Source organism: Sparus aurata, chromosome 6 (genome assembly GCF_900880675.1).
Source record: "Sparus aurata chromosome 6, fSpaAur1.1, whole genome shotgun sequence".
In the NCBI taxonomy this organism is placed as follows: Eukaryota; Metazoa; Chordata; class Actinopteri; order Spariformes; family Sparidae; genus Sparus; species Sparus aurata.
Genome location: NC_044192.1, coordinates 22386111 through 22408793, shown reverse-complemented (window position 1 = coordinate 22408793; position 22683 = coordinate 22386111). Strand labels below are relative to the sequence as shown.

Genomic DNA, 22683 nt, shown 5'->3' with positions numbered 1-22683 from the left:
GAGGGGACACCATGGTGAGAGAGAAAACGCCTGTCCAACCAGTGGGAAGAGAACGAAGAAGGAAGAGGAAGAGGAGAGAGGGAGTGAAACAAAACCACACCTAACATCAACCCCGGGACTCGCCCACCCGCAAACACAAACACCTGGACTGTCTTACCTGGGATAACTGAAATTGTTTTCAAAGCCCTCAGAACCCTGAACGTACGCAGAGCTGACACATTGCCTAGGTTTACAAACTCTGTTATATACCTGCAAGGTGGATCAAGATACAGTTACTCAGCAGCCATCCCGAACAGAGGAAAGAAAGAACAGATTGTTACATGATATATTAATAAGCATTAACATCATGGAAGCTTGGACTGATGTGGATTGAAGGCACTGTAGGCCGCTGTCTACAGAATCTTTTTATTACCTAACATCATTAAAATCAAGAAGAAAAATTGTAGGATGAAATGTTTTCAGCATCTCCAAATTTCTAAAGTTTTAATAACCACTTAGGTTAGCCTGTCAGTCAAACAGGCATGACTCAGTCTCTCATTCATTTGGTTATCATTATTTTAATTTACTGGTATGGTGTTGTGTATTTGCATTATGGTTTTTGATTGTCTTTTAACTTCTTTATATAGTACTTTATTTAATTGTACTTGAACACACACCTAAAATAGGTTCTATATTAATACAGATGATTATTATTATCATTATTATTCTTATTATAAGTAGTACCAGTAGTAGTAGTAGTAGTAGTAGTAGTAGTCTTAACATGGCTGCAAACAGTAGGCAGTATCACATATTCATTCCCAAAGAGGAGATGACATGACGTTTAATAACACACATGAAACACATTTTGAAAAGGGATGAGACCCAATCTCAGAGTAGGTGTTGGATAAGTGCAGCTTTGTGACTGTGGTGGCTCATATCTATCAGACGTTTGGGGTTAATGAGTTTGTCAGCAACTGCTATACTGAATTGAAAACCGTTTACAAAGTATGATATTTATTAGAGGGGTTGACTCATGCAAACAAAATGGTGTTTATCCCTTCCCTGTAAAGCTGTCCCATGGCAGCGTGTGTTTGTTGCTATAATGGCTAAATGTGTTGGTACGAATTATTCTCTCAGATTTGCAAAAGCATTTAGCAAAAACAACATTTAGATTGAGAGTACTGTGTTTTAGAAGTCTGTCTGGAGTTCTGTTACCATTTTGCCTTCCTTCTATCCACTTTATCCATGTTAAAATGTTAGCGTGTTATTAATAATGTTGAAATCCCCTTGTTTTGTTTCTTGCTTTTTCCTTCTTACATTGGATTATAGTTGCTATTTGTACTGTAGGTTTAAATTATTTTCTTTCTTAATGCTTACTAATTACGAATTCAAATACTTACGCCATTGAGATGACCATGAAATCCAGCCAGTTCCATGGGTCTCTGAGAAAGGTGAAGCCGTCTATAGCGAAGCCTCTGGCAACTATTTTTGTAAGTGACTCAAACGTATAGATACCTGTGAAGGTATACCTTGAGAGGAAAGAGAGAATACAGTAAAATGGTGACAGTTACATAAAACGAGGGTATGATGACTGAGAAGAAGGAGGGATGTGTACTTACTCTACTTGTTTGGACCACTCTGGGGGGTCACTAAATGTCATGAATATACAGTTGGTCAAAATCGTACACATGATGATCATGCTGAATAACGTGGGAAGAGGGTAGTTAAGGAAAGTTTGGACAATGCTACAGTTTGACATCCAATATATTTTAAAGGTGCAATATGAAAGTTTATGACATTTAAAAAAGTACTTAAATTATCAACAGAATGTGAGGAACCAACAGTGTTGACGTTAAAATGCTCCCCTGCTAGTCCAGCTAACTACATGGCTAACTGAGCTTACAAGCTAACAGTAGCTCCAGTCATGGATCTATAAACAGAATACAGTGAGTAGCAGTTAGCAGTTACTCTGGTGATATGTTGCTCCTATTTGATGGGAGTATGAATTTAAGGTGGCCCTTTCCAACATATTGCACCTTTAATACACCAACAACTGAAATCAAAAGCAAACATGTTTAACATACCGAAAAATCTGTTTTCATTCACTGTAAAGTAGAGCTGGGCAATATGTCGATATATTGTCATCATGATGTTCGACTACATAAAGTCTAAGAATTTGGATATGGTTATATTGTGGATGGTGACAGTTCTACTTGTTCTAATACTTGTGTTTACCAACTTACATCCTTATTATTAATGATTATTTATCAAAAATCTCACTGTGCAAATATTTTGTCAAAGTAACAATAGTCATTACAATATTGTTTCAATATGGATATCGAGGAACAGTATTTGGTCGACAACATTGAGATATATGATTTTGTTGCCCAGTCTTAGCATTTATGAACTGAAACATATAGATTCACATTGTGAAACAAAAATACTGCAATATTATTTGAAGGCCATATCACTCAGCTCTGCTGTAAAGAATAGAAAAAGAACCACTTGAAAGGATATGAATGTATCAAAATCTTAATAGCTATTCGCCTAAGTAGATTAAAAGGACTTAAGATGTACAAGGAGGGTGTGGCACTGAAGCGGAAGATTGTTTTTCCTTTGTTTATGACTATAAATGTCTGCGGAGAGAGAGAGAGAGACAAAGAAAGAGATAACAAGACAGTTAGAACATTTTTAGAACACATTATATATAACATACTATTCAGTACACAGCCTGCAAACCTTTGCGCTATCTTGTTCTAAAAAAAAAAAGGGAAGAGATGACTGGAGCTGATGTGAGTCCTGAGCTCACCTCTGAGTCATGGGGCACCACTGCATCGGTTTCCACTCTAACTACACGGCTGATTCTCACAACACAGGTGACTCTGAATTTCATTATGAACATGTACCCATTTTAAAATCTTACATCTTTCCCAAATAAATGATTTACATGATACAAACACTGGATAAACACAGTATAGTAAAAAAGGTATGGAAAGGTCTACATATTCAGTGGCAGCAAGGACACAAGACTATGTTTTAGTCCGCTGACATCACTCTCTCGGTGGCCAGCCACCCAAGCGCCGGGAGTAACACAGTTAACACCTCTCTTCCTGGTTGCATCAGACGGGGAGCCTCTGTCATGGCGACAGTGGCCCCGCGAGCTGCCTCAGAAGCAGCAGACAGGTGCACGGGAAGCTCTCCCCTCTTTGTGGCCAAATGACTCTCTTCGCCCAAAGTTTAAAGCTCTTACTGGAAGAGAACCGCAAATGCTGTCATCGATCAGGGGGCAGATCTGCTGACTCTAAGCTCTCAACAACCACTCCCCACCCATAAACAACAACTGGGCCAAGTGGGGCTGGGCACTGGGGTGAGGCAGCAGTGGATGCTTGTTTGAGCGTACCCCACAAAGTGTGTTTGTGGATGTTTGTGCCTGATTTGGACCAAAAAAATATGGGGTCAAGGTTGAGAAGTATGAGCAGTAAATACAAACAAATGGACTACTTAACAACTTGTTACAAATGTTTCCTGTTTCTTTTTATTCCTGAAGGTGGTACATTTAACACTGCATTACTGACAATCTACTAATGTGCAAGTAAAACTACATTAAAACGGTGACTGTCGAGCTTATTTGTGGCGGAAGTTTGCAGAATAGGTAGGCAGTCTGACAAAGACTTCCAAGCACTCAGACATAGGTGCTTTAAATGAAGTACATCAAGTTGTTGTGTGACAAGGTTTACAGTCAAACATTAACAAGGTCACATGACAAGGTCATGTTGATTCTACCAATAAACAATATCACAGAGAGCAGCAGTTTAAGTACAAATAATAGAAAACTTATTTATACTATGACATGATGTGCAAGTTCTGCCACTTTATACCACTTACAGTAACAACAAAATACCACCAAGATTACCAAAATAAGTACCAAAAATATCACTAAATGTACTTATCCTAGCATTAGGACATGTGACTTGCCAAACCAGAAACGTTAGCACAGATGCTACAATGTACAAAATAATATACCCCACACATCTCTTATGTCTCAAATGCAGTGACTAAACACAGCAAAAGGTAAAAGACAACATAAAGACAAAAGCAAACAACGTGAATAGCAAAACAGTCTAACAGTGTTGTAACTGTACAACACTAGAGACCATCAAAATACTCATATTATATACCAGCAATCAGATGTGTGATTTGGATGAGAATCTGTGAGGTCTGGATGCATACACTGCTATTTTTTTCCTTCTTCAGCACATCCCCCTCATGTGTATTTATGACACTGACAATGTTGCGCGCCAGTATTTTCAGAAAACACACCATGACCTGTACATAAACAGTGCTGAAGAACAATGAAGACATCAATTGAAATCAGAAACAGCTCCTGTGAACATTCGATACGATTTTAAAGACGTTAAATAAAAATACTATCAAAATGCCAGAAAGCCAATGCTACATTATCATTTGAACTGTTTATGTTCAACGATAACACACTGGTGGAAAGGGTCTATGTATAATATAGGCATTTGCTCTTTAGTATGCATGTGGCACCGGCAACTAGTAAAACGTGTACAGCAGGAGTTCATCGTTCACACCACGGGAAACACTGGAAAGAAATGGTGTGGCGACTAGAAGTGTCCTGAGACAAGTGGTGTCCTGAAATCTAATTAAATTAAAAATAGGTGTCCGCAGTCTGGGGAAAGACAAAATGTATTCTCTGCATCAGAAGACTTCTCTCTCTCCCTCCCTTCCTCTCTCCCTGCTCCTTTTTGCCTATTGACTTCAAATATCCTCTCACTATTTTTCCTGTCACATTACGAAAAGAATGATCAACATCAAACCAACAGGAAAACAGGATCTCGTGTTCACAGGGCGAGTCTTTCTCCCAGAGGTCAACTGAAGCGTTTTGCTGACCAAGCCAATACTGTGTGTGGATGGAAGGAGGAGGAGGAGGTTGTAAAATAAGCAATATCTCATTAGCAGCTAATAGATGCCCTGCATGCATAACTATGTTGCATTGTTAAATCAATATGAAGCCTATTGCTTTGGACTCCTATGGTTATATAGGTTTTTGGTAAACTTTACATGTGAAGACGTCATCTTAATGAAAACATGTTTGCTTTGTCCTTATTGAGTCTAATGGTTAATGTCAGGGGATCATTCAGTATGTTTTAACGTGTCATATTATAAAGTACGGCATATGGGCATTTATAAAAGATTCACAAATCAACTGAAGAGAGGCTCCAGTTACTTAATGAACTGTGTCGACTTGGAGGCAGAAAAAATCTGCTGTTGACACAGCTTGGCAACCTGGCACGAGGGATGCGAATGTCAGGCAATTTCCTTAATTGATCGTCTGCCACATTAATAGATCTCTGATCAACCACTGAGAATACTAAAATACTAAATGTATGATTTCCCTTAGTGAAAGCTTCATTGCTATGGGCTCTTTTCAGGGAACGGTTGAAGCCATTAACTGAATAAAAACAAGTGAATTGGGAATGAGATATGGACTAAAATGCAACAATGGCAAAAATGTTAATGACATAAAGGAGATGGGACTAAACACGCAGGACTCAAAGAGAAGACTAAACCATTCTTGCGTCATTAAAAAGAGCTGCAGTTTACTAACACCTGTACCACGTAGAGCAATAATATGACCAGAAGAGGAGAAAGCTTCACTGAACTGGATAATAGGCAATAGGTGGATATTAGTTTAGATGAACTCAAACATCAACCATGCTATCAAATTAATTGCCAATATTTTGATAACACTTAATTAAAAATTCTCTGAATCTGGCTTCTTAATGTGAATATTTTCTGGATTCTTGATTCCCCTTTATCTTGGGGTTGTGGACAAAACAAGATATTTGCGGATGTTTCATATACTGAGCAACTAATCATCATTGTCATCAATCAAAAACATGATAGAAAGATTAATGGACAATGATAACAATCATTACCTGCAACCCTAAATGTGAGCAGCACCTTAACAGTGCTGTTTCCATCATGGGCTCAGATCGCAGTTTATCGTGGCACACTTAACACCATTTTTCCCAACTGAATGGACAGTCAACACCAGTCCAACCACTGGAAACACCTGCACAATCTTGTGGAATGCATATACTACAGACTGAATCACTGAGATGTTGCGCCAACAACAACAGCCATTTCCTGACAGACATCTGGCGGTTGAGACATGTGAAACAAGATATATAGTGAAGCACAATGGTCCGACCTATCTGAAGTCTCAGCTTTCATTTACTGTGTAGCTGTGCTAGCGTCTTTGATATCTATCCAACAGCATCGTCTCAGACTAACTGCTAGTTTTGGGTAAACTCAGGCCTTCATAGAATAAAATAAGAAATAACTAACATCAGAAAAATATTTTGGCTACCGCGTGATGCAGGGTTTTCTACCTGAATGATATTGTAAACAAACATTGTGATTGGTTCTATACTGTTGGTTAAGATATTCTTGATTATTTAAGTTCCGGACAGTGATTCTTTGATTGATAATTTCCCTCAGTTTTATTAATTTCCAGAGACGTTCAGTGAAGGTTCCCATGGAATAGGAGACACCGAATTCAACAACATGGCGCTAAAAGCTTTTGCTTTCCACAAACACACTAAAATAGAATCAACATATCAACCGTGTAGCACATTGGCAAGCTGAGGCAACTGAAAATGAGTTGCATCTATTTTCATATATTGTGTACAGGCACCATGGACCACCAAGCACTTCAAATGTAACACAAAGCAGGTTCCTTCACATAAAGTTAACGAGGACACACACACATATATCATTATAACACTGATACACACATGAATAAATATAATAAATATACAACACAGATGAGCAGGCCTCACTGTAAAGAAGCCTTATTTGCTGCAAAGCTCCAGAAATGTTCCTAACTCTCCATAGAGCGCTCAAGAAAAAGGCACATATTCAAGAATCAGGAGGCAGAATGCAGCTGCAAGGACAGTATGTGTGTGTGCGTGTGTGTGCGTGTGCGTGTCTGTGTGTCTGTCTGTCTGTGTGTGAGAGAGAGAGAGAGAGAGAGAAGAATAGTGGAGCATGCGGAGAGGGGGCTTGCAGGGGTATGGGACAGCCGCAAAGAGAGCCGAAGAGAGGAAGAGCTGAGGGGGTGGAGGGGGAGTGATGCAGAATAGAAAGCCTGAGAGCTGCAGAGGGGAGAGAGCCAAACCTGAGATGGATGGGTAGATGGAGGAAGGAAGAGGAGGACTGGGTAGGCATGCAGCAGAGAGAGAAACTGAGAAGGAGATGAGGAGAGGAAGAGGGGGCAGAGAACGATAGAGAGAGCTGAGTGAGATCCAAGCAGGGAAACAGAGACTAAATCATAGGGAGGGGTTTGTGGTGCATCTTTTGGGGTGCTTTCACACCTAACCCGTTGGGTTCGGATAAAACAGACCCTGGTACGCTTTCCCAGTTAATGCGGTTCGTTTGGGCTGGTGTGAAAGCTGTCAATCGAACCCTGCTGCAAACCAAACAACCGGAGAGCGAACGCTTGAAAAGGTGGGTCTTCCAAGCAGATTCTGCTGTGGTTCATTTGTGATGAGAAAGCAAGCAAGTGCAAAGCAAGCAAGTGCAAAGCAAGCGGACCAACCACAGGATTTTGATAACAGACACGAAATTTTAGCTTAATATGTATTACTACTAAATCCTTCTGCTGATCGTGAACTGTTGAAGAAGTGATCTTATAATCTCTGTGTTTTTATGTAAAATTATTTCATGGTAGCACATACGCACTTCAGTGCAGGTATTTTCCCTTATTAATAGGTCAAAAGCTTATAAAACTGCTGCGTTGTATCTTACTCCATGTACTGTGTCAGTTCATTAAGTCCATTAAAAACTGTGTGACAGCAATCCCACATGAATAAGCCACGGAAGCCTCCTTTTTGTCCTGTCTGTGCATGTTAGTCATTCATAACATGAGGTTGCAGTCTACTAATGCTAATAATGCTAAGAACCACTCATCAGAAGCACTAACGTGCTACATGAACTGCTGTGGAGTGTGATTTCTCCATGTGGGTCAGGATGGTGTACTAATGATGCAGGATGACAATCGTCAAAACTGTTGAATAAACAAGTCACCTATCAGACTGCACGACTTCATGTTTACAGGGACCGGACCAGAACTGAAATGCAACAACGTAAATGATCTTGCCTTGATCTGGACCAGACAAAAACACCCCTGTATCATCCCAGGACCTCAGTCTGACACAGACCAGTCCCTGAACAGTAGACCTATTAGAAGATGGCCATAAACTCCTAGCCTGAATGATTTGCAAAAACAATGAATCCATCCTTGATTGAAGACTCTGATAATCTATTAATCCTTCAAGGCCTTTATCAAGAAAAAATGGACCAAGCATTTTCTGTTTCCTGCTTCCTGTTTTAGTTTTTGCCTCTTTTCCATGTTTTATATCATTGCAAATCAAATACCTTTGGGTTATGGACTGCTGGTTGAACTAAATATATAAAATAACAGTATTTTAGCCAACATGATGCCAGAATAACTAGTAGTGCCATTATAGTTTAGTTTTAGTTAGTTCTATAATTTTTTTTTCACATTCCAATTCTAATGTCTGAATATTCTCAAGAATCAAAAGGTCATTGCTCTTAAAGGGGTGTACTTCCATTATTAGTTTATTATATTACGGTTATGTCAGTGGCAAAAAAAATTGTCTCAAAATGACAATGATAGCGTTATTGCATTATGTTGTCTGACGAAAATAAGTTATTTTGACTGCAAAATAATTTAAATAATTGTTGGCTGGAGCCTCAAACAACCTTCATAAATCGTTAGATACTCCAAATCAGAGCTTTAACATAAGATTTAAAACATATCTGACTTCACAAACTACTTTGCAGAACTGGAAAGAGGATCCATAACACACACATATACCATGTGCTGGATTTAGCTCATTCTGTAATGAGTACCTTGTATTGACTAAGAGCATCTTGATTCAATTTACAGATAAACAAAAATACAGACAGTAAGTCGTATTGTTCACTGTGAAAGTGTGATGCTTTGCTACAAAACAGCACAGATCTCGCAAGGAGCTTTAATTTAAAGGTCCTATTTGTAAGATTGTTATTAATATTTGAGTCTCACTCCCAACTTGTCAAATACTGAGGCTTTGGCTTTGGCTCAAAAATCAGCTATTCTTACAAATAGGACCATTAATATATGTATAACGTTACAGCCTCAAACATCTCTTGTGTACTTACATTTAAGCTCACTGCAGTGAGGCCTGTAATGTCTCCCCTAAATAAGTAGGACTGCAAACTAATTTCCCTGCATATTATACCATATCAAAAAAATGCGTCATCCTACTTCGTCACCTGTATGTTGTGCTGCAAAACCCCACTTTCCTTTCTCCTTACCCCACCCTCCTTCTTTATACAAGCCCAGCTAGCAGTGGAAGCACACTCAACCCTCCCCACCCCACCCCCTCCTCACTCAGCCCAGTACAGGAGGATGCTGTGTCATCAGAGACTGAGGACTCAGACAGAGCACTAAAGCCTGGCCCTCACTCTAATTTACTACACCCTGAAAAAAAAAGAGCGCCGGAGAGGAGGCAGCGGAAGGGAGAGGGGGAAAGGAGAGTAATGGACACACAGACGGAGATGGTGGAAGAGAAACATAATGTAATGGTGTGTACAGTGCTACATGGTGAGAGTCAGAGACTACTGCTGCTTTAACCACGAGCTCCCCTTGTGCACTCACTAGCAGCCTGAACAGAAATGACTCCTGTGATAACACGGCCAACGAAATGCCACAATCAGGACGAAAAAGTCGCTTCTGCGTTGACAAAACCTGAAAGCAGTTCAAACTACAGCAGCCAATTTTGAGCTGAATCATCTTAACACAGATGTGTGTGTACATGTGCACGGTGTGAGCTAAAAAACGCCAGTTTGCCCTCCATCCATCCAGTACCGCTCTTCCTGTATGACCACGGCAGCTTTAACATTGCCTAATCGCATCAGACATTTGAAAAGCCCAGGCAGTCCTCTCCCCATCACAGGGGAAAACAAGAACTGCAACGCTGCATTTCTCTTCCTCACCACTGCCCCCTCTTCCTCTCTTTGATGCATGAGTGCTGTGATCAGGTTTCCTGCAGCTGACGGTAACACGCACACACACACCCACACACACTTAGCCACATTCATTGACATACAGTGCAATGGTGAGCAATAGAATGACCGCCGCTCGAGTAGAGGAGACGAGCAGCCTGGAAAGGTGAGGACAGAGAGAGGAGGGATTGATGCTAACCATGATTGCGATTCGAGGCACCTCCTCAGGTGTGATAAAGGACAAATACATTAGTGGATTAGGAGAACGATTGATATGAATAGTAGTAAAATGGGAAGGGAAGATGAGGTGATAGCCTGTGACTCTAACTGAATTTGCTGACACAGCACATGGGTGGGTATGATGAAGTTAGCAGATCTTGACTAAGCAGAATGAAGAGAAGGCAGAACCTGTGAACAATGAAACACATCAGAGTAAGCAGTAGCCTAATCGTTAGATGAACTATTTAACTGGCAGTTTTGACAATAATTAGCTAAACTGTCAAATTCCAATGAAGCCCATTTTTGTATTTCTAATAGCTCTAATCCTAACCTAACGCTAATGCTTGTTATCAGACAATGATAATCAATAAAACTGTGTCCATTGGTAAACAATTCTGATAAAAAAAAAAACTTGGATATTTCTAGATCATGTATTTCTTGTTATGAAATGTAACACTGGCATACCAATAATATAGATGTTATCACATTTCACAACTCCTGCCAATAACAATTTGAAAAAAGATTAATTTGCAGGATGTTTGCAATGTATGTTCTGAGGGTCCTGGCAGCTTGTGAATGTGTCTCTATATGACTTATCATAATGAATTATTTAAAAAATGTGCTGTTTTCATCACTTGAAGATGATAATGAGAAAGATTTAGTGACCTTTCTAGATCTGATTTATGACAATTAAATTATTTAATCAAACCGCAGATGATTTTTGTTGAAAGGTTTTAAACATCAGTTAACTTGGTATACATCACAGGCTCCATTGAGACACTATGTGAATGCAAATATTCATCACAGAGGCCAAAGACCTGAAAACAGATGAGGATCTTCAGTGCCGTCATTTTGTAAATGACCGGAAATTAAAAATGTCTGGTGGCTGAGCCTGACTGATTTATGTGTAATGCATCGTTTCATACATAAAACTATATAAGAGACAAATGCTTTGACGCTTTGTTCACAAAACTAAACTTGCAAAGCATCATAATGTCAGAAGTGTTGAAAAGCTTTCCATGTTTTTACTCATCTGGATGAGCTTTTATGTAAGTTTTTTCTGCATAGAGCCTAAGTTGCCGATCTGTGAAGCTACATCGTACAATTTGAGCCCGCTCCTGACCTGATTTTTGAGCCGCATGACTCATCTTACTGTCGGACTAAGATGCGGCTTTATTAGGCTCGATTGCCGTGCAATGTATGGGGGGCGCGCACCAACCAAAGGATGATTTTTGGACATGTCAGAAATTTAGCTTGCCCATTGTCAGGCTCTCATGTAGTTGAAGCAATGCCACGAGTCGATTCCCCAAGGTCAGAACGTTTTTACTCACAGCGCCTGCCCGAAATTGCAAAAAGAGAATCTGAAAAAGCCGTGGTGACACAACATGTCATGTGGAGGGAAAATAAAGAGGCCAGGTGCCAGGTTGGTCATGCAGTAGCAACAGCAAATGTGCCTCTCTTGTTTCCTCAGTGAGCACATACACTGAGAGCTGTGCATCGCACACGATTTATTCGTACTGTATGGGTTTGGATTAAACGACATTTTAAAAACTGTACAGCGTACACAGAGCTCTGTGCTCTAATCAACTTTCCAAAAACATTATTTCAAAATAATCCTTTCTTGTTATGTATTTTCTCCATGTAGCCTCCTATATACACACATTTGGCTGAGACAATAAAGAGGCATGTGAGGCCGTGATAAACAACTCTGCAGCAAATTTCCTTGAATCGCCAAAGTGAGAAGCCACAGAGGAAAGTAAGAAGAGGTGAAGAAGTATGCACTGGGCATAAAGTGGGGAAGGATAATAAGACAAGAATGCAGCCCTTCCTGTGGCCACCACTGAACTAGGGCTGTGGATCAATAGATCACAAAAGGCACATACACTTGATCGTTTCATGCGCCCTATAAGGGACTGCTGCTGGCTGAGAGTGCCAGACGTGCTGACTGGGCTTCTTGCTGCTGTACAGGCCGCGGATTCTCTTACACATTATCACCGCCGCCGCACAGGAGACTGGCTACTCCACCCATCTACACAGCTGAAGGTACTACAGCGTTCTCCTGCCCTTTGCTTCTTTCCCCATTAGCTCCTCTTTCGCCTGTGCAGAGCTACAGTGCAGGAACAGCCAAGCTAGTGTTTGAGTGGTGTGGGACAGAGGGCTAAAATATGTCACCTGCAATTAATTTTAAAAATGCATCAATTGCAGAGAAAAAAGGAGATAGGGTTTTGTGGCACCAGAGAGATATCACACCATGATCTTAAACATCTTCGGTGCTTCAAATCTCCAAAAGCTGCTGTGAAATACCAAACAAGTCCTACAGAAGAAATAGATTTGGTTCAGGGGAAGTTATCTGTACAAACACATGGTTGCAGCGCTTGAATAAGTGGAGAGGAATAACACGTTGAGAAATGTGTTCGAAATTTGTCTACAAACACACATCGGGGCTGTTGCTTTGTCATATTTTCATCCTCGTTTGCCTAAAAAACTGTGGTTTAAACTGTACCTGTGGTTCTGTATGAACCTGAGTGCTGTGTCCTGTAGATTTCCAGTGAAAAATGTGCAGATTGTAATGCAGAGTATAATGCACACAATCACAATAACAAAAGTAACAGCACAGCAGCAAAGATAATATGATGACAGTAATAAGTTCTCCGCCCCAGCGCGTGCTGGCTGCATGATTATGGGGTTCTCCGACACACCTGCGTTGGGCGACAGTTGGGCAGCAGTTCAGCTGAACCTGCGTTCATTCTGTTCTCAATCGGCTCCAGTTTTGCACAGCACTGCAGTTTAAGCCTCTGCAAATTCTGTTTTAACTGGCTGTTCTGAACTGCAGCTCAGTCAGTCAGATTGTGAGCGAGAGAGCATCAGCCCCAATATACAATTGCCAATAAATTATTACTCGACTGCACTTGTGAAAAAAAACGGACAACACTCATACATCATGCATGTCATCTGAAAGTGTGTTTCGTCACAGAGGAATACAATTAGCTATAGCACGGATGGCATATAAACATGAAGGTGAGTTTGTCATCGCCTCCATCTGTTAAATCATCTTTACCATGCATTAGCACAGATAATTAATCAACACTGCAGAAAACCTTTACGAGAATCACCCCTGCCTGACAACTGCATTCCTGCAGTGTTGCAAGAGCAGAGCGAGCAGAGCTTTGACTGTACAGGTGTAGTAAAACACCCAGAGGCCTCGCATGATCTCCTGTGTGCCCTAATAATGCAGTGGCTGTCTCTAAGCCCCAGTAGCAGTGACTAAAAAGTACTCAAAATCTCTTAAATGCCTCAAGGTCATCTTTGCTGTTATGAAATCCCTATCTCTGTAGAGAATACAATAACTTCCATTTTGACTGAAATTGATATGAACCCTGAATCCGCGATGGCAGTGGATTTCATTATAACATATGTGTATTGAATGATTAGTTTACAATGTTGACTATTTCACATTAGAGAAAAGAAAAGCTGTTGCTGAACTGATGGCCGGGCTATCTGTAAGTTTGGTGGTGCAATTAGCCTGTGTGTCTACTCACTTTCTTGTTCAAATAGAACGGATCCAAATCCTCCAGGGGCGTGGCGGACATTCCATTAGGAACATCGCCGTAGATGAAGGGAAGGCTCTTCCCAGCCTCCAGGTCACTGTTGGGCTTCTGCTCATTCTCGTCAGACGTGTCGCGGTGACTACTGTCCGACCTGGGCTTGGGTGGCTTCTTGTTCTTCTCTTCATTGATGCGCTTCTCGATGTTAGCGAGCGACTCCGGGGTGAATTTCTTGAAGCTGTCAGGTCCTGGGGGTGCAATAAGGGGTGCGGCCATTTTTTCATCCTGTGGCTATTTCCTCTTTATTTGTTTTCCATCCCCGACATACAGCTCTAAGAGGAAGAGAGGGACACGGAGTGAGAAAGTGAGGAAGAGTGGGCAGAAGATACAACAAAATGAAAAAAAGGAGAACAGCAAAATAACAAAATCCTTTAGGATAATAATTTAGTTATTGAATCCAGGGTCATTTAATTAATAACACTGACTGGGAAACAAAAGGCGATAATTAAAATGGTCGCCATATTCATATGTTAGACCAGTTACTTTGCATCCCTTTGTCAGCTTCTCTCAAAAGCCTAACAGATAAAATTTACTGGTTCTGCCAGAGAACGCAAACAAAGCAAAATAAAGCTAAAAGTGCAAACACTTGGAACATGGGCCAGTAGGCACTATTTCTGCTCCCTCCATCACCTTAATGACTAAAGCACTGATCCTTTATCCCCCAAAAGCTCAATCCAGGTACCCAGCACAGTACAGTGAACAGTATTAAATCTCCTTTTGCAAGGAGTTGAGTTTTCTCTTCTTGTGTTTAAGCTCACATCTGATTGGCTCTTTATTCCACCAGGAACTCGTCTGTCTGAATCTCTCCTTAAAAAGTGTTTTACATGACATTTTGCTAAAATGTCTTTTCTCATTACACTTCCTTGGTATTTAAGAATTAAGAAAGGCAACACTTGCCATATGTGTGTTACTACTGCTGGTTTCACTGACATAGAACATCCAGGTCTGCAGCCCTATGCAGCTTCAAGATCAGTGTTTTGGTCTAATCCACATGTTCTTTTTTTCTGACATGCTCCGTTACAAAAATGTCACATCTGAAAATCACAATTTCCAATTACATTCCACATTTTCACGTGTGAGCTTACATTTTTACGTTGTGCAAATAGGATAATGTCAAATGTGGACTGGGCGTTTTTCACAAATCAAGGACAATTTTCATATGTGAACTACATTCAGTCATGTGTCAAGTCAAGTGGAAAACAGAACATGGCTCCACATGTGGAAATATAATAATGTTTTGCATGTGAACTGGACATTTCCAAATGTGACTGGCTTTTTTCCACATTTGAATTACATACATTCATATGTGATTGGCTTTTTTGTCACATGTGGATTAGAAATTCCACATGTGAAAACACCTACAAAACACAGTATGTGCGAAAGTGGCTCCCAACCCACTAGCTCCCACAAGCCTATTATCTGCCCAGTGACAAATGACAAGGGACCAAAAAAATCTGAAGCCAATCGAGAAAAACAAACATGGAGGTATAAATAAAGTTGTGTGTGTGAGTGCCACATGTTCATTGCAATTAACTTAATAAGTTAATATTGTATATCAAAGCTATTATTTGGGGATTTACTTCTGCCATATAATGGTCATTGTCTAATTTTAAAATTATTACGGATTAAGCGAACAAGTTAATGTGACTGGTGTGCTTGGGAAAAGACCGGCTGGGGTTTATTGCACGAGAATAATTCATATATTGACAGTAAATGTGCTGAAGGACAGACTTTCAACTACATTCACTGTGATTATGGACATTTCTTGTGACAAACTTAACTCCTCGTGTATGTAGCAGCATACCCAAAACAGGCCGCTCTATTCCAACCAGAATAGTGACTCTACAATGTATTCATTATTAATTACCAAATAATAAATCATGCTCAGCTACTTAAGTGTGTCAAAAGATAGTCCATGAATTATGACCGGAATGTATTCAACCTCTGGGGCTGTGACTCATTGTTTAAACAGTAAGGTTGTAATAACATTATCAGCTGCATCCCTCCAGTCTCCTACAATGGATGCATTCCTCTTCCCGGTTGGCTGATGGCCATGCTGTTTCGATATTTGACAGTCAAGGCACAGTTCGGTCTATCAAAAAAAAAATAATAAAAAAAAATACGACAGCGTGTGCATCATTCAGTGAATGAGTGACAAGGGTACAGACCTGGAAATGAATCAGAAACAAGTCAGACATCCACGGGCAGATCGAGATCCTTCGAGAAACACACACACACACACACACACACAGGACCAACTAGAAGAGGGATGAAGTCCGACTCAAGTAACCCAACCTCGGCACAACCTCCAAGTCTCCTTCCACCGGTGCAACACCGATTGATCTACCGTCAAGGTGATTCACACCAGGATGCGATGGCATGGCCAGCGGTGCGTGTACACTTTACACATGACGCCGGGACAGTCTGGGTAAAACAGGAAACACAACTGAGAGCCGGCCAGAAGAAAAACTGCCTGGAAAAATGTTTTACAGAATAATGTCCACTAACTCACTAGGTCACACGAGGAAGCATAAAACGCGACGATCCCGGCCCATTCTTTTTAATTAAAGACACTCAATAACTCGATTACAGCGGATCATTTTCAGCGAACGTAATCCAAAAGCGCGCAGCCCCCTATAACCATAAATCCGTGATGAATCAAGTGAGTCCGGAAATAAAAAAATATATATAGGCTATATAAAAAAATAAAAAATAAACTGCTGGATGACAGAGAGCACTAACAACTCCGGCTGCTTCGACTGCCTCTCAGAGAAAGAGAGAAGTCGCTGTCCGGTTCAGCGGCGTTTCAGCAAAAGAAAAAAAAAATGCTCCTACGCTGCGTCCTCTGTGCGGAGGAAAGACATCCAAACGCGCCACGGCTTCCGTCCCGTCACCTGGACAGAAATCTTCCAGCCTGCTCTATGCTCTCTGACGATGACCTGACTTGTGATGGGGGCTCACCGGACACCGCGGACACACACTGAGGAGGATGAGGAGGGGGAGGAGGAGGAGGAGGAGGAGGTTGTGTAGGGCACTTGCATCGGTCACATGAGCCGGCAGAGAACTTACACATCCTTTCCGTTCAGCGATGCCTTAATGCCGCCTGCCATAAGATATACAACAGGATCGCTGAGAACAGGTTGAGCCGACGGGCCCCTGAGTCCAGCCGCGACACTGAAGGAATAACCTGGCAGCCATACATTAAAAGACAGGCCTCATGTAACCCCTCATATATGGGCTGGATTTCTGAGCTGAGGAGAGTCATGACGTCCCGATTGGAAATTGTGATGAGTTATGATGATTAATTTGGAGGCACGAGGCCCCTCAGCAGATAAACACAGATGGAGAGCTCGGTCCCCGTGTGGGACAAGAGACAATCCCCCCACCCCCACCCCTTTTCACGCTCTATGTTATTTCATGTGAGTGCCATTCATTGCCCGACGGTGATTTGCAGCCTTGTGTAGTCCTCGGTTCAGTCCACTGTTTAATACCGAGGCGCGCCGTTGTCCTATAGGGCCAGAGCCTAAAATACTGCAGTGTGGTTTATTGCTGCTATAGGCTCCAACTAACAAACTCATAGTGGGTCATTTGAAACGCATGAGCCGTGTCCTGACAACTCATCCGCGGCCCTAACTCAAAGCTCATCGGCACAATTGCACTCCTTAAAAAAAAAGAAAAAGGTTAAATTAATTACAGCAAAAAAGTGAAACTAAGTCGCTCTCAAGGATACACCACCACACCCGTATATGTGGTGTAGGCGACAGGGATCCGGCCCCCTCCATATGGTGCAGGTTTATACAAGCAGCGTTATGGAAGAAACTTGTTTTGTTTTTTGTTTTTTTGTTTTTTTTCAAGGGAAAGACTGCGTGGAAATAGCAGGAAAAGGGTGCCGCGGCCCCTCTGAGGACTGCCAAACTAAAGACGCACCTACCTCCTCACGCAATACAGTCTCCAAAGAGATTGCAAAAGGGAGGAGGAGGAGGAGGAGGAGAGAGGAGGAGGGGGAGAGAGGAGGGGGGGGGGCACAGAGGTGGGGGTGGGGGTGTAAAACTATCATAGTTATAAAATGATGGCAGAATAAAAAATGCTACCGAAAATGCTACTGCCGGCGACGCATTATTCATGCACCTGGAGCACATCGGCTGCATTCTGCGAGCACTCAGAGAAGTTTGACGTGATCTCACTTCTTCATCCCATATGCGTATGTTTCACATCCCGACACACTGAAATGTCATTCCATCCAGCGGCAGGCCAACACCCCAAATAAACCGGCTGTCTCCCTGTTTTCTACCGCGTCGCATCACACACCAGCGTTTTTCCCCGTCCGAATATCACATCTCCCCCACTTCTTACTGATGCCTTCGCGTACATATTTGTCCATGTTCTGGCAAGGAGCCCTCCACAGACGCTGGGAAAAGATGCTGAGAGAGGGACCGCTCTGCGGCACTGGGATGCAGTCAGTCGACAAAGTGGGACTGCGATCCATCCCGCGACACAAAACATCAGACAAAGCAGAAAACAGAGAGTCTACTTACTTTTTCTCGCATTAACAGAAATCCAGACAGCTGTCACTGAACTGCAGATGTAGAAAAGAGTCGGGAGTAACTGCGGCTGTCGCCATATTGTTGCTGCTATCTTCCTTCCCAGTGCGTGCGGCTACCCTGCATAATTGATGACTCTCAGCAAATTGTTAGGGAGTGTCGGTAAATGCCTTAAGTTTCAATAACGGACAAGAGACCGCAGCATCGTAAGCAGAAAAAAAAAAAAACACTCTTCATGTAACAGTCATCCATAGACTGTTCTGGTGAATTGTTATGAGGATTGCCAACATATTTGATTTTATCTCGATTTGTCATGAAAATAACTGCAAGATGTATGGCAACATATTCTTGAATTAGAACTGGATATTTTAATTGAGACACATTTTAAATCAACTCTGAGCTCGTAATTGGAGTTTGTGTAACCTGCAATTACAAGGTGATGGTACCTTAACACCCGCAAGAGACCTGCTCCTGATGAAGGTTTACAAATTAAAGACTGAAAATTGTTAACTGATTTGGCGTCAGTGTGTGCTTCACTGCTCCAGGTGCATAACAAAAAATATTTAATTTAAAATGCATTTGTATTTCTCATTGTAGTGAAGTTGCATTGTTAATTCGTTCAAACAGCCTCATTAAATGGACCTACAACATCAATCACTGAACAATGTGTGGCTTTTAAATGGAATTCACTCATTATTAATTTGATTATTTGCACATGTGGTTTTCCTGCTCTGACATGTTTTTCTATGAAACAGGCCTATTACTTTAACTGAGATTCACATTGCATATACGTAGCATTGAATAATTCTGCATGCATATTGGAAATATCATCAGAAAGAGACAATACAGGTGGAAAATTAAAGCAGTATATTACGACCCATTTGTTTGTTGTGAGGCTGCGACCTCTAGAGGCTGTAGTAATTATTACATGTGCAAAGGGGGAGGTGAGGAGAAGTAATATAAAGAGTGTTAAACCCATATACTGAGGAGGTTGGGGGTGGATAGTCAAGTTAATCTAGGACAGGACATACATTTAAGAGACTGCAGTCAACAATGTAGTGAAATAACTTACAGTTGCATAGACTAAGGTAATGTAGGTCATTTGCAACAAAGTTACAGAAGTAACATACTGATTCTCACTAAAACCGCACTGTTTTCCTAAACCTTACCAAGTAGTTATAGGGCGCAGTAACACTCGGCAATCTGTACCGTGTCCAAACACGTTTGAATCCCAAAGTCCAGTTTGTTTGACTGGTGTGAGTGCTAACTTTCTTGGCCCTGGCACAGTTGGAAGAGGTGTGCTTTGGCACAGTACGGTTGCTCAGCACAAGCACGGGTCCCCAACATGGACATGAAGTATAATCATCTGTATTATGCCGCCCTTGCATAATCAAGAAATCCAGGAATGTGTCCATGACCAAAACAACACAGCCACAAAAAAGTCAGTAAAATTAGTCATGTTCTCTGTGCTGTTCTCCTTTATGATGCAACCACGCTACAACGCGATGGTGTATGTACAAGAGGTAACTGTGCTCAGGCCTGGTTGCCGCTGGAGCAATGTGAGTGCAGGCCAGCGGGGGACTGGGGAGGATGGACAATCATGCTTCGGCACGGTACAGAACAACTGGGCCAAATGTGAGTACGTGCTTAGTGCCTAGATCTAACCAAACTGCAACTGTATAACAAGGTCCGGTACGTGTGTCGCTCATTTTGTTTTGGGAACGGTGATAGATCTTAATTTGTGAGATTGTGACAACAGCCTTCTCAGATGTTTAGGTATGAAGGTATGAGGTGAAGGAATGCATTCTCAAAAGCCTTTCCTCTAGCATCACATAAACTAAACCCCTACTGGTAACAGATTGATGTCTACAATTACCAATATTCTAGTATTTCCCTTACGCATAAGATCTCTGATGTAACAAAATACATAACAAATCATCCATACGTAGGTTGTCCCCAAATCAAAGGACTGGATAATACACAATCAAATACTGGAATAATGCAGGCAAAAGGTATCGACATCTGAGCCTAGTTATTAAATGGCACACAGTTGACAAACATGTGCTGTGTGAAGCCTTTTCCTTTTGATCCACTTGAATTTCTTAGTGTATAACACCAAATAATTCACTTTTATTGGTAAAACATTAATATTCCTATGACTGTAAGAAGTAAGAAAACATACTTGGGCTGTTTAGTGCAGTGTCTGACCAGTTAACCATTTCTCTACACAATGCTGTCTTAAACATACAGACAATCAAGATTTGCATATGGGTCATTCAGCTGACTGAGTGTTCAAATGTATGCAAAGGTGTGTTTTTGTGGCAACATACATATCCTACAATATCTGTAGTGGGAAACAGACGTTTTCATTTGTTTACGTAGTTTTGAGAGTTCAAACACATGCACACATACACTCATTGGAAGAAATCATTTTAAATATATTGTGCCCCTTTTTCTGAAGCCTTCCCCTTGCAATCTACCAGGTTACAGGGTTTTAGAAGTGTTTTGAATGTGACCCAACAATGTCTCTATCTGGTGGAATTTTAAGGAACTGCAGCTTCAGGTCCACAGGAGATCAAATGGTGAGCAAGCCAGAATTTCAATAAGCATAGTCAACACTTGAGAATATAACCCCGTTACTATTGAGTATTTATATTGTGTAAAGGGAGTAAAAGACACCAACTTAAAGACAGAATATAGCCTGAGACTATACTCTGGAATTTCAACTGGATTCCCTAAAGTAGAGCTTGTGAAATGTTACTTCTAATCTACTTTGCACGAAGCTTTGCACCACAGTGACCTGAATCCAGATAGATGGTAATAAATCAACTTAACTTTTTAATAATTCTGAAACTATATGTAAATAAACTTTTACACCTTGAGAAGTGCACAGTCACCACACAAACCCTGTCACAAGAATTCATGACTGGTCCAATACAACACTAGGTTAAGGTGCATTGTAATTACTGAGCCTGATGTAAGTGGGATGTTTTTGGCTTTTTAAACCCACATGGATGAAAGCTCAAACTCAGAGGAAGTTTAAACATCACAGTTTATTGACACGTCTTCTTTTAAACATAGTCTCTAGTGTTTGTGTTGGTAACCAGATCATAAGGGAAAATGAAAATAAACCTCTTACATGAAGTCATCGAATGTATTACTTTTAAATTCTTTGCTGTCTATGGGTGTCTTAAGTGTACAACCCGCATACAGACTGCTGCTGCAATCAGCTTCACTTCTTGTTTAGTTGAGGGGCTTTTTGCCTTCTGTCTTGTCTCAAAGTGGTCAGCTGGACTCGGGTGACTGACATTGCGATATCTTGGTTTTCTGCAATAGATATTGCAAAATAAAATGAGTTGCTCAACAGAGGCTATGCATATGATGTCAACGTAAGTGTAAGCAACCATGGTTACAACAAGTTGCAAAAAGACTACTGAGTGGCAGCGTTGTTAATATAGATCAATTCCTGCAATCTTAAGGTTCAGCTTAAATGCTACAAAAACATAAATATGGAAGAGATGAGTTCATTTCCTTTACTTAACATTGCCCTTTTCGGTCGATTTTTGTTGAACATTTTGTTTTGACAGCATTTAAATGTAGCCTGCTGTTTGGTTCATTCTCACAGCCTTCTTCAACCCCATTTCCACCAACAACAACAGCAAGCAGTTACTTTCATCTTGGCAAAAAGTACCACATGGCCAACAAAAAAAGTAAGTGACTAATATGTAAGCAAGTGGAGAGGCTGGAACAGCTGGCAAGACCCCAGAGGTGCATTTAAGGATTTCAGCTCTAAGTATATTTAGTTTTGGAGACACAACAGGGCTAAAAATAGAGTGGATACTGGACAGGCGGCCATGATGCTGTAATTATGCTTATGTCATCTTGTGTAAGTACTGCGCCCTATAACTACAAGTAACTTTAACTAGCTTAATTATGTGTCAGTGTTTCGGGTTTGTGTGCTTGTTGTTGTTGTTCTGTCCCCAAGCGGCAACAAAAATATTGTTTGAAAGTCAAGACTTGAACCTCAGATTCATTCAGTCATTTTCAAATTTAAGTCACTGTATAGAGACAACACAACACAATAAAATGTTTAAAGCTAACATTAGCAAACAGCTAGCATAACTCAATGTTAGCTAACAGTATGAATAACGCACTCTTACTAACACACTAAACACTTGAGAAACTAAATAACACTTACCTATAGAGTGGTTATGCTATGGCACATTTTTTAGGGAAAC

The 22683-nt window shown here is 41.0% G+C and overlaps 1 protein-coding gene across 9 annotated transcripts in view; it reads right to left on the bottom strand.

The window, feature by feature from the left end:
* The window catches only part of scn8ab (sodium channel, voltage gated, type VIII, alpha subunit b), a 52719-nt gene extending 34110 nt beyond the window's left edge, over nucleotides 1-18609 (bottom strand). For 3 of the 9 annotated variants that reach the window (XM_030421559.1, XM_030421560.1, XM_030421562.1), the window contains exons 1-5: nucleotides 18440-18608; nucleotides 13839-14176; nucleotides 2497-2615; nucleotides 1599-1688; nucleotides 1380-1508 (exon numbers count right to left, since the gene is read on the bottom strand). In XM_030421559.1, coding sequence (XP_030277419.1) covers nucleotides 1380-1508; nucleotides 1599-1688; nucleotides 2497-2615; nucleotides 13839-14120 — 620 coding nt within the window. In that variant the 5' untranslated portion in view covers nucleotides 14121-14176; nucleotides 18440-18608. Of the gene's footprint in view, nucleotides 1-157; nucleotides 250-1379; nucleotides 1509-1598; nucleotides 1689-2496; nucleotides 2616-13838; nucleotides 14177-16072; nucleotides 16841-18435 lie in introns of those variants that run through there. The other 6 variants (XM_030421561.1, XM_030421563.1, XM_030421556.1 and 3 more) reach the window with 5 other exon arrangements.
* Between the last annotated feature and the right edge of the window lie 4074 nt (nucleotides 18610-22683).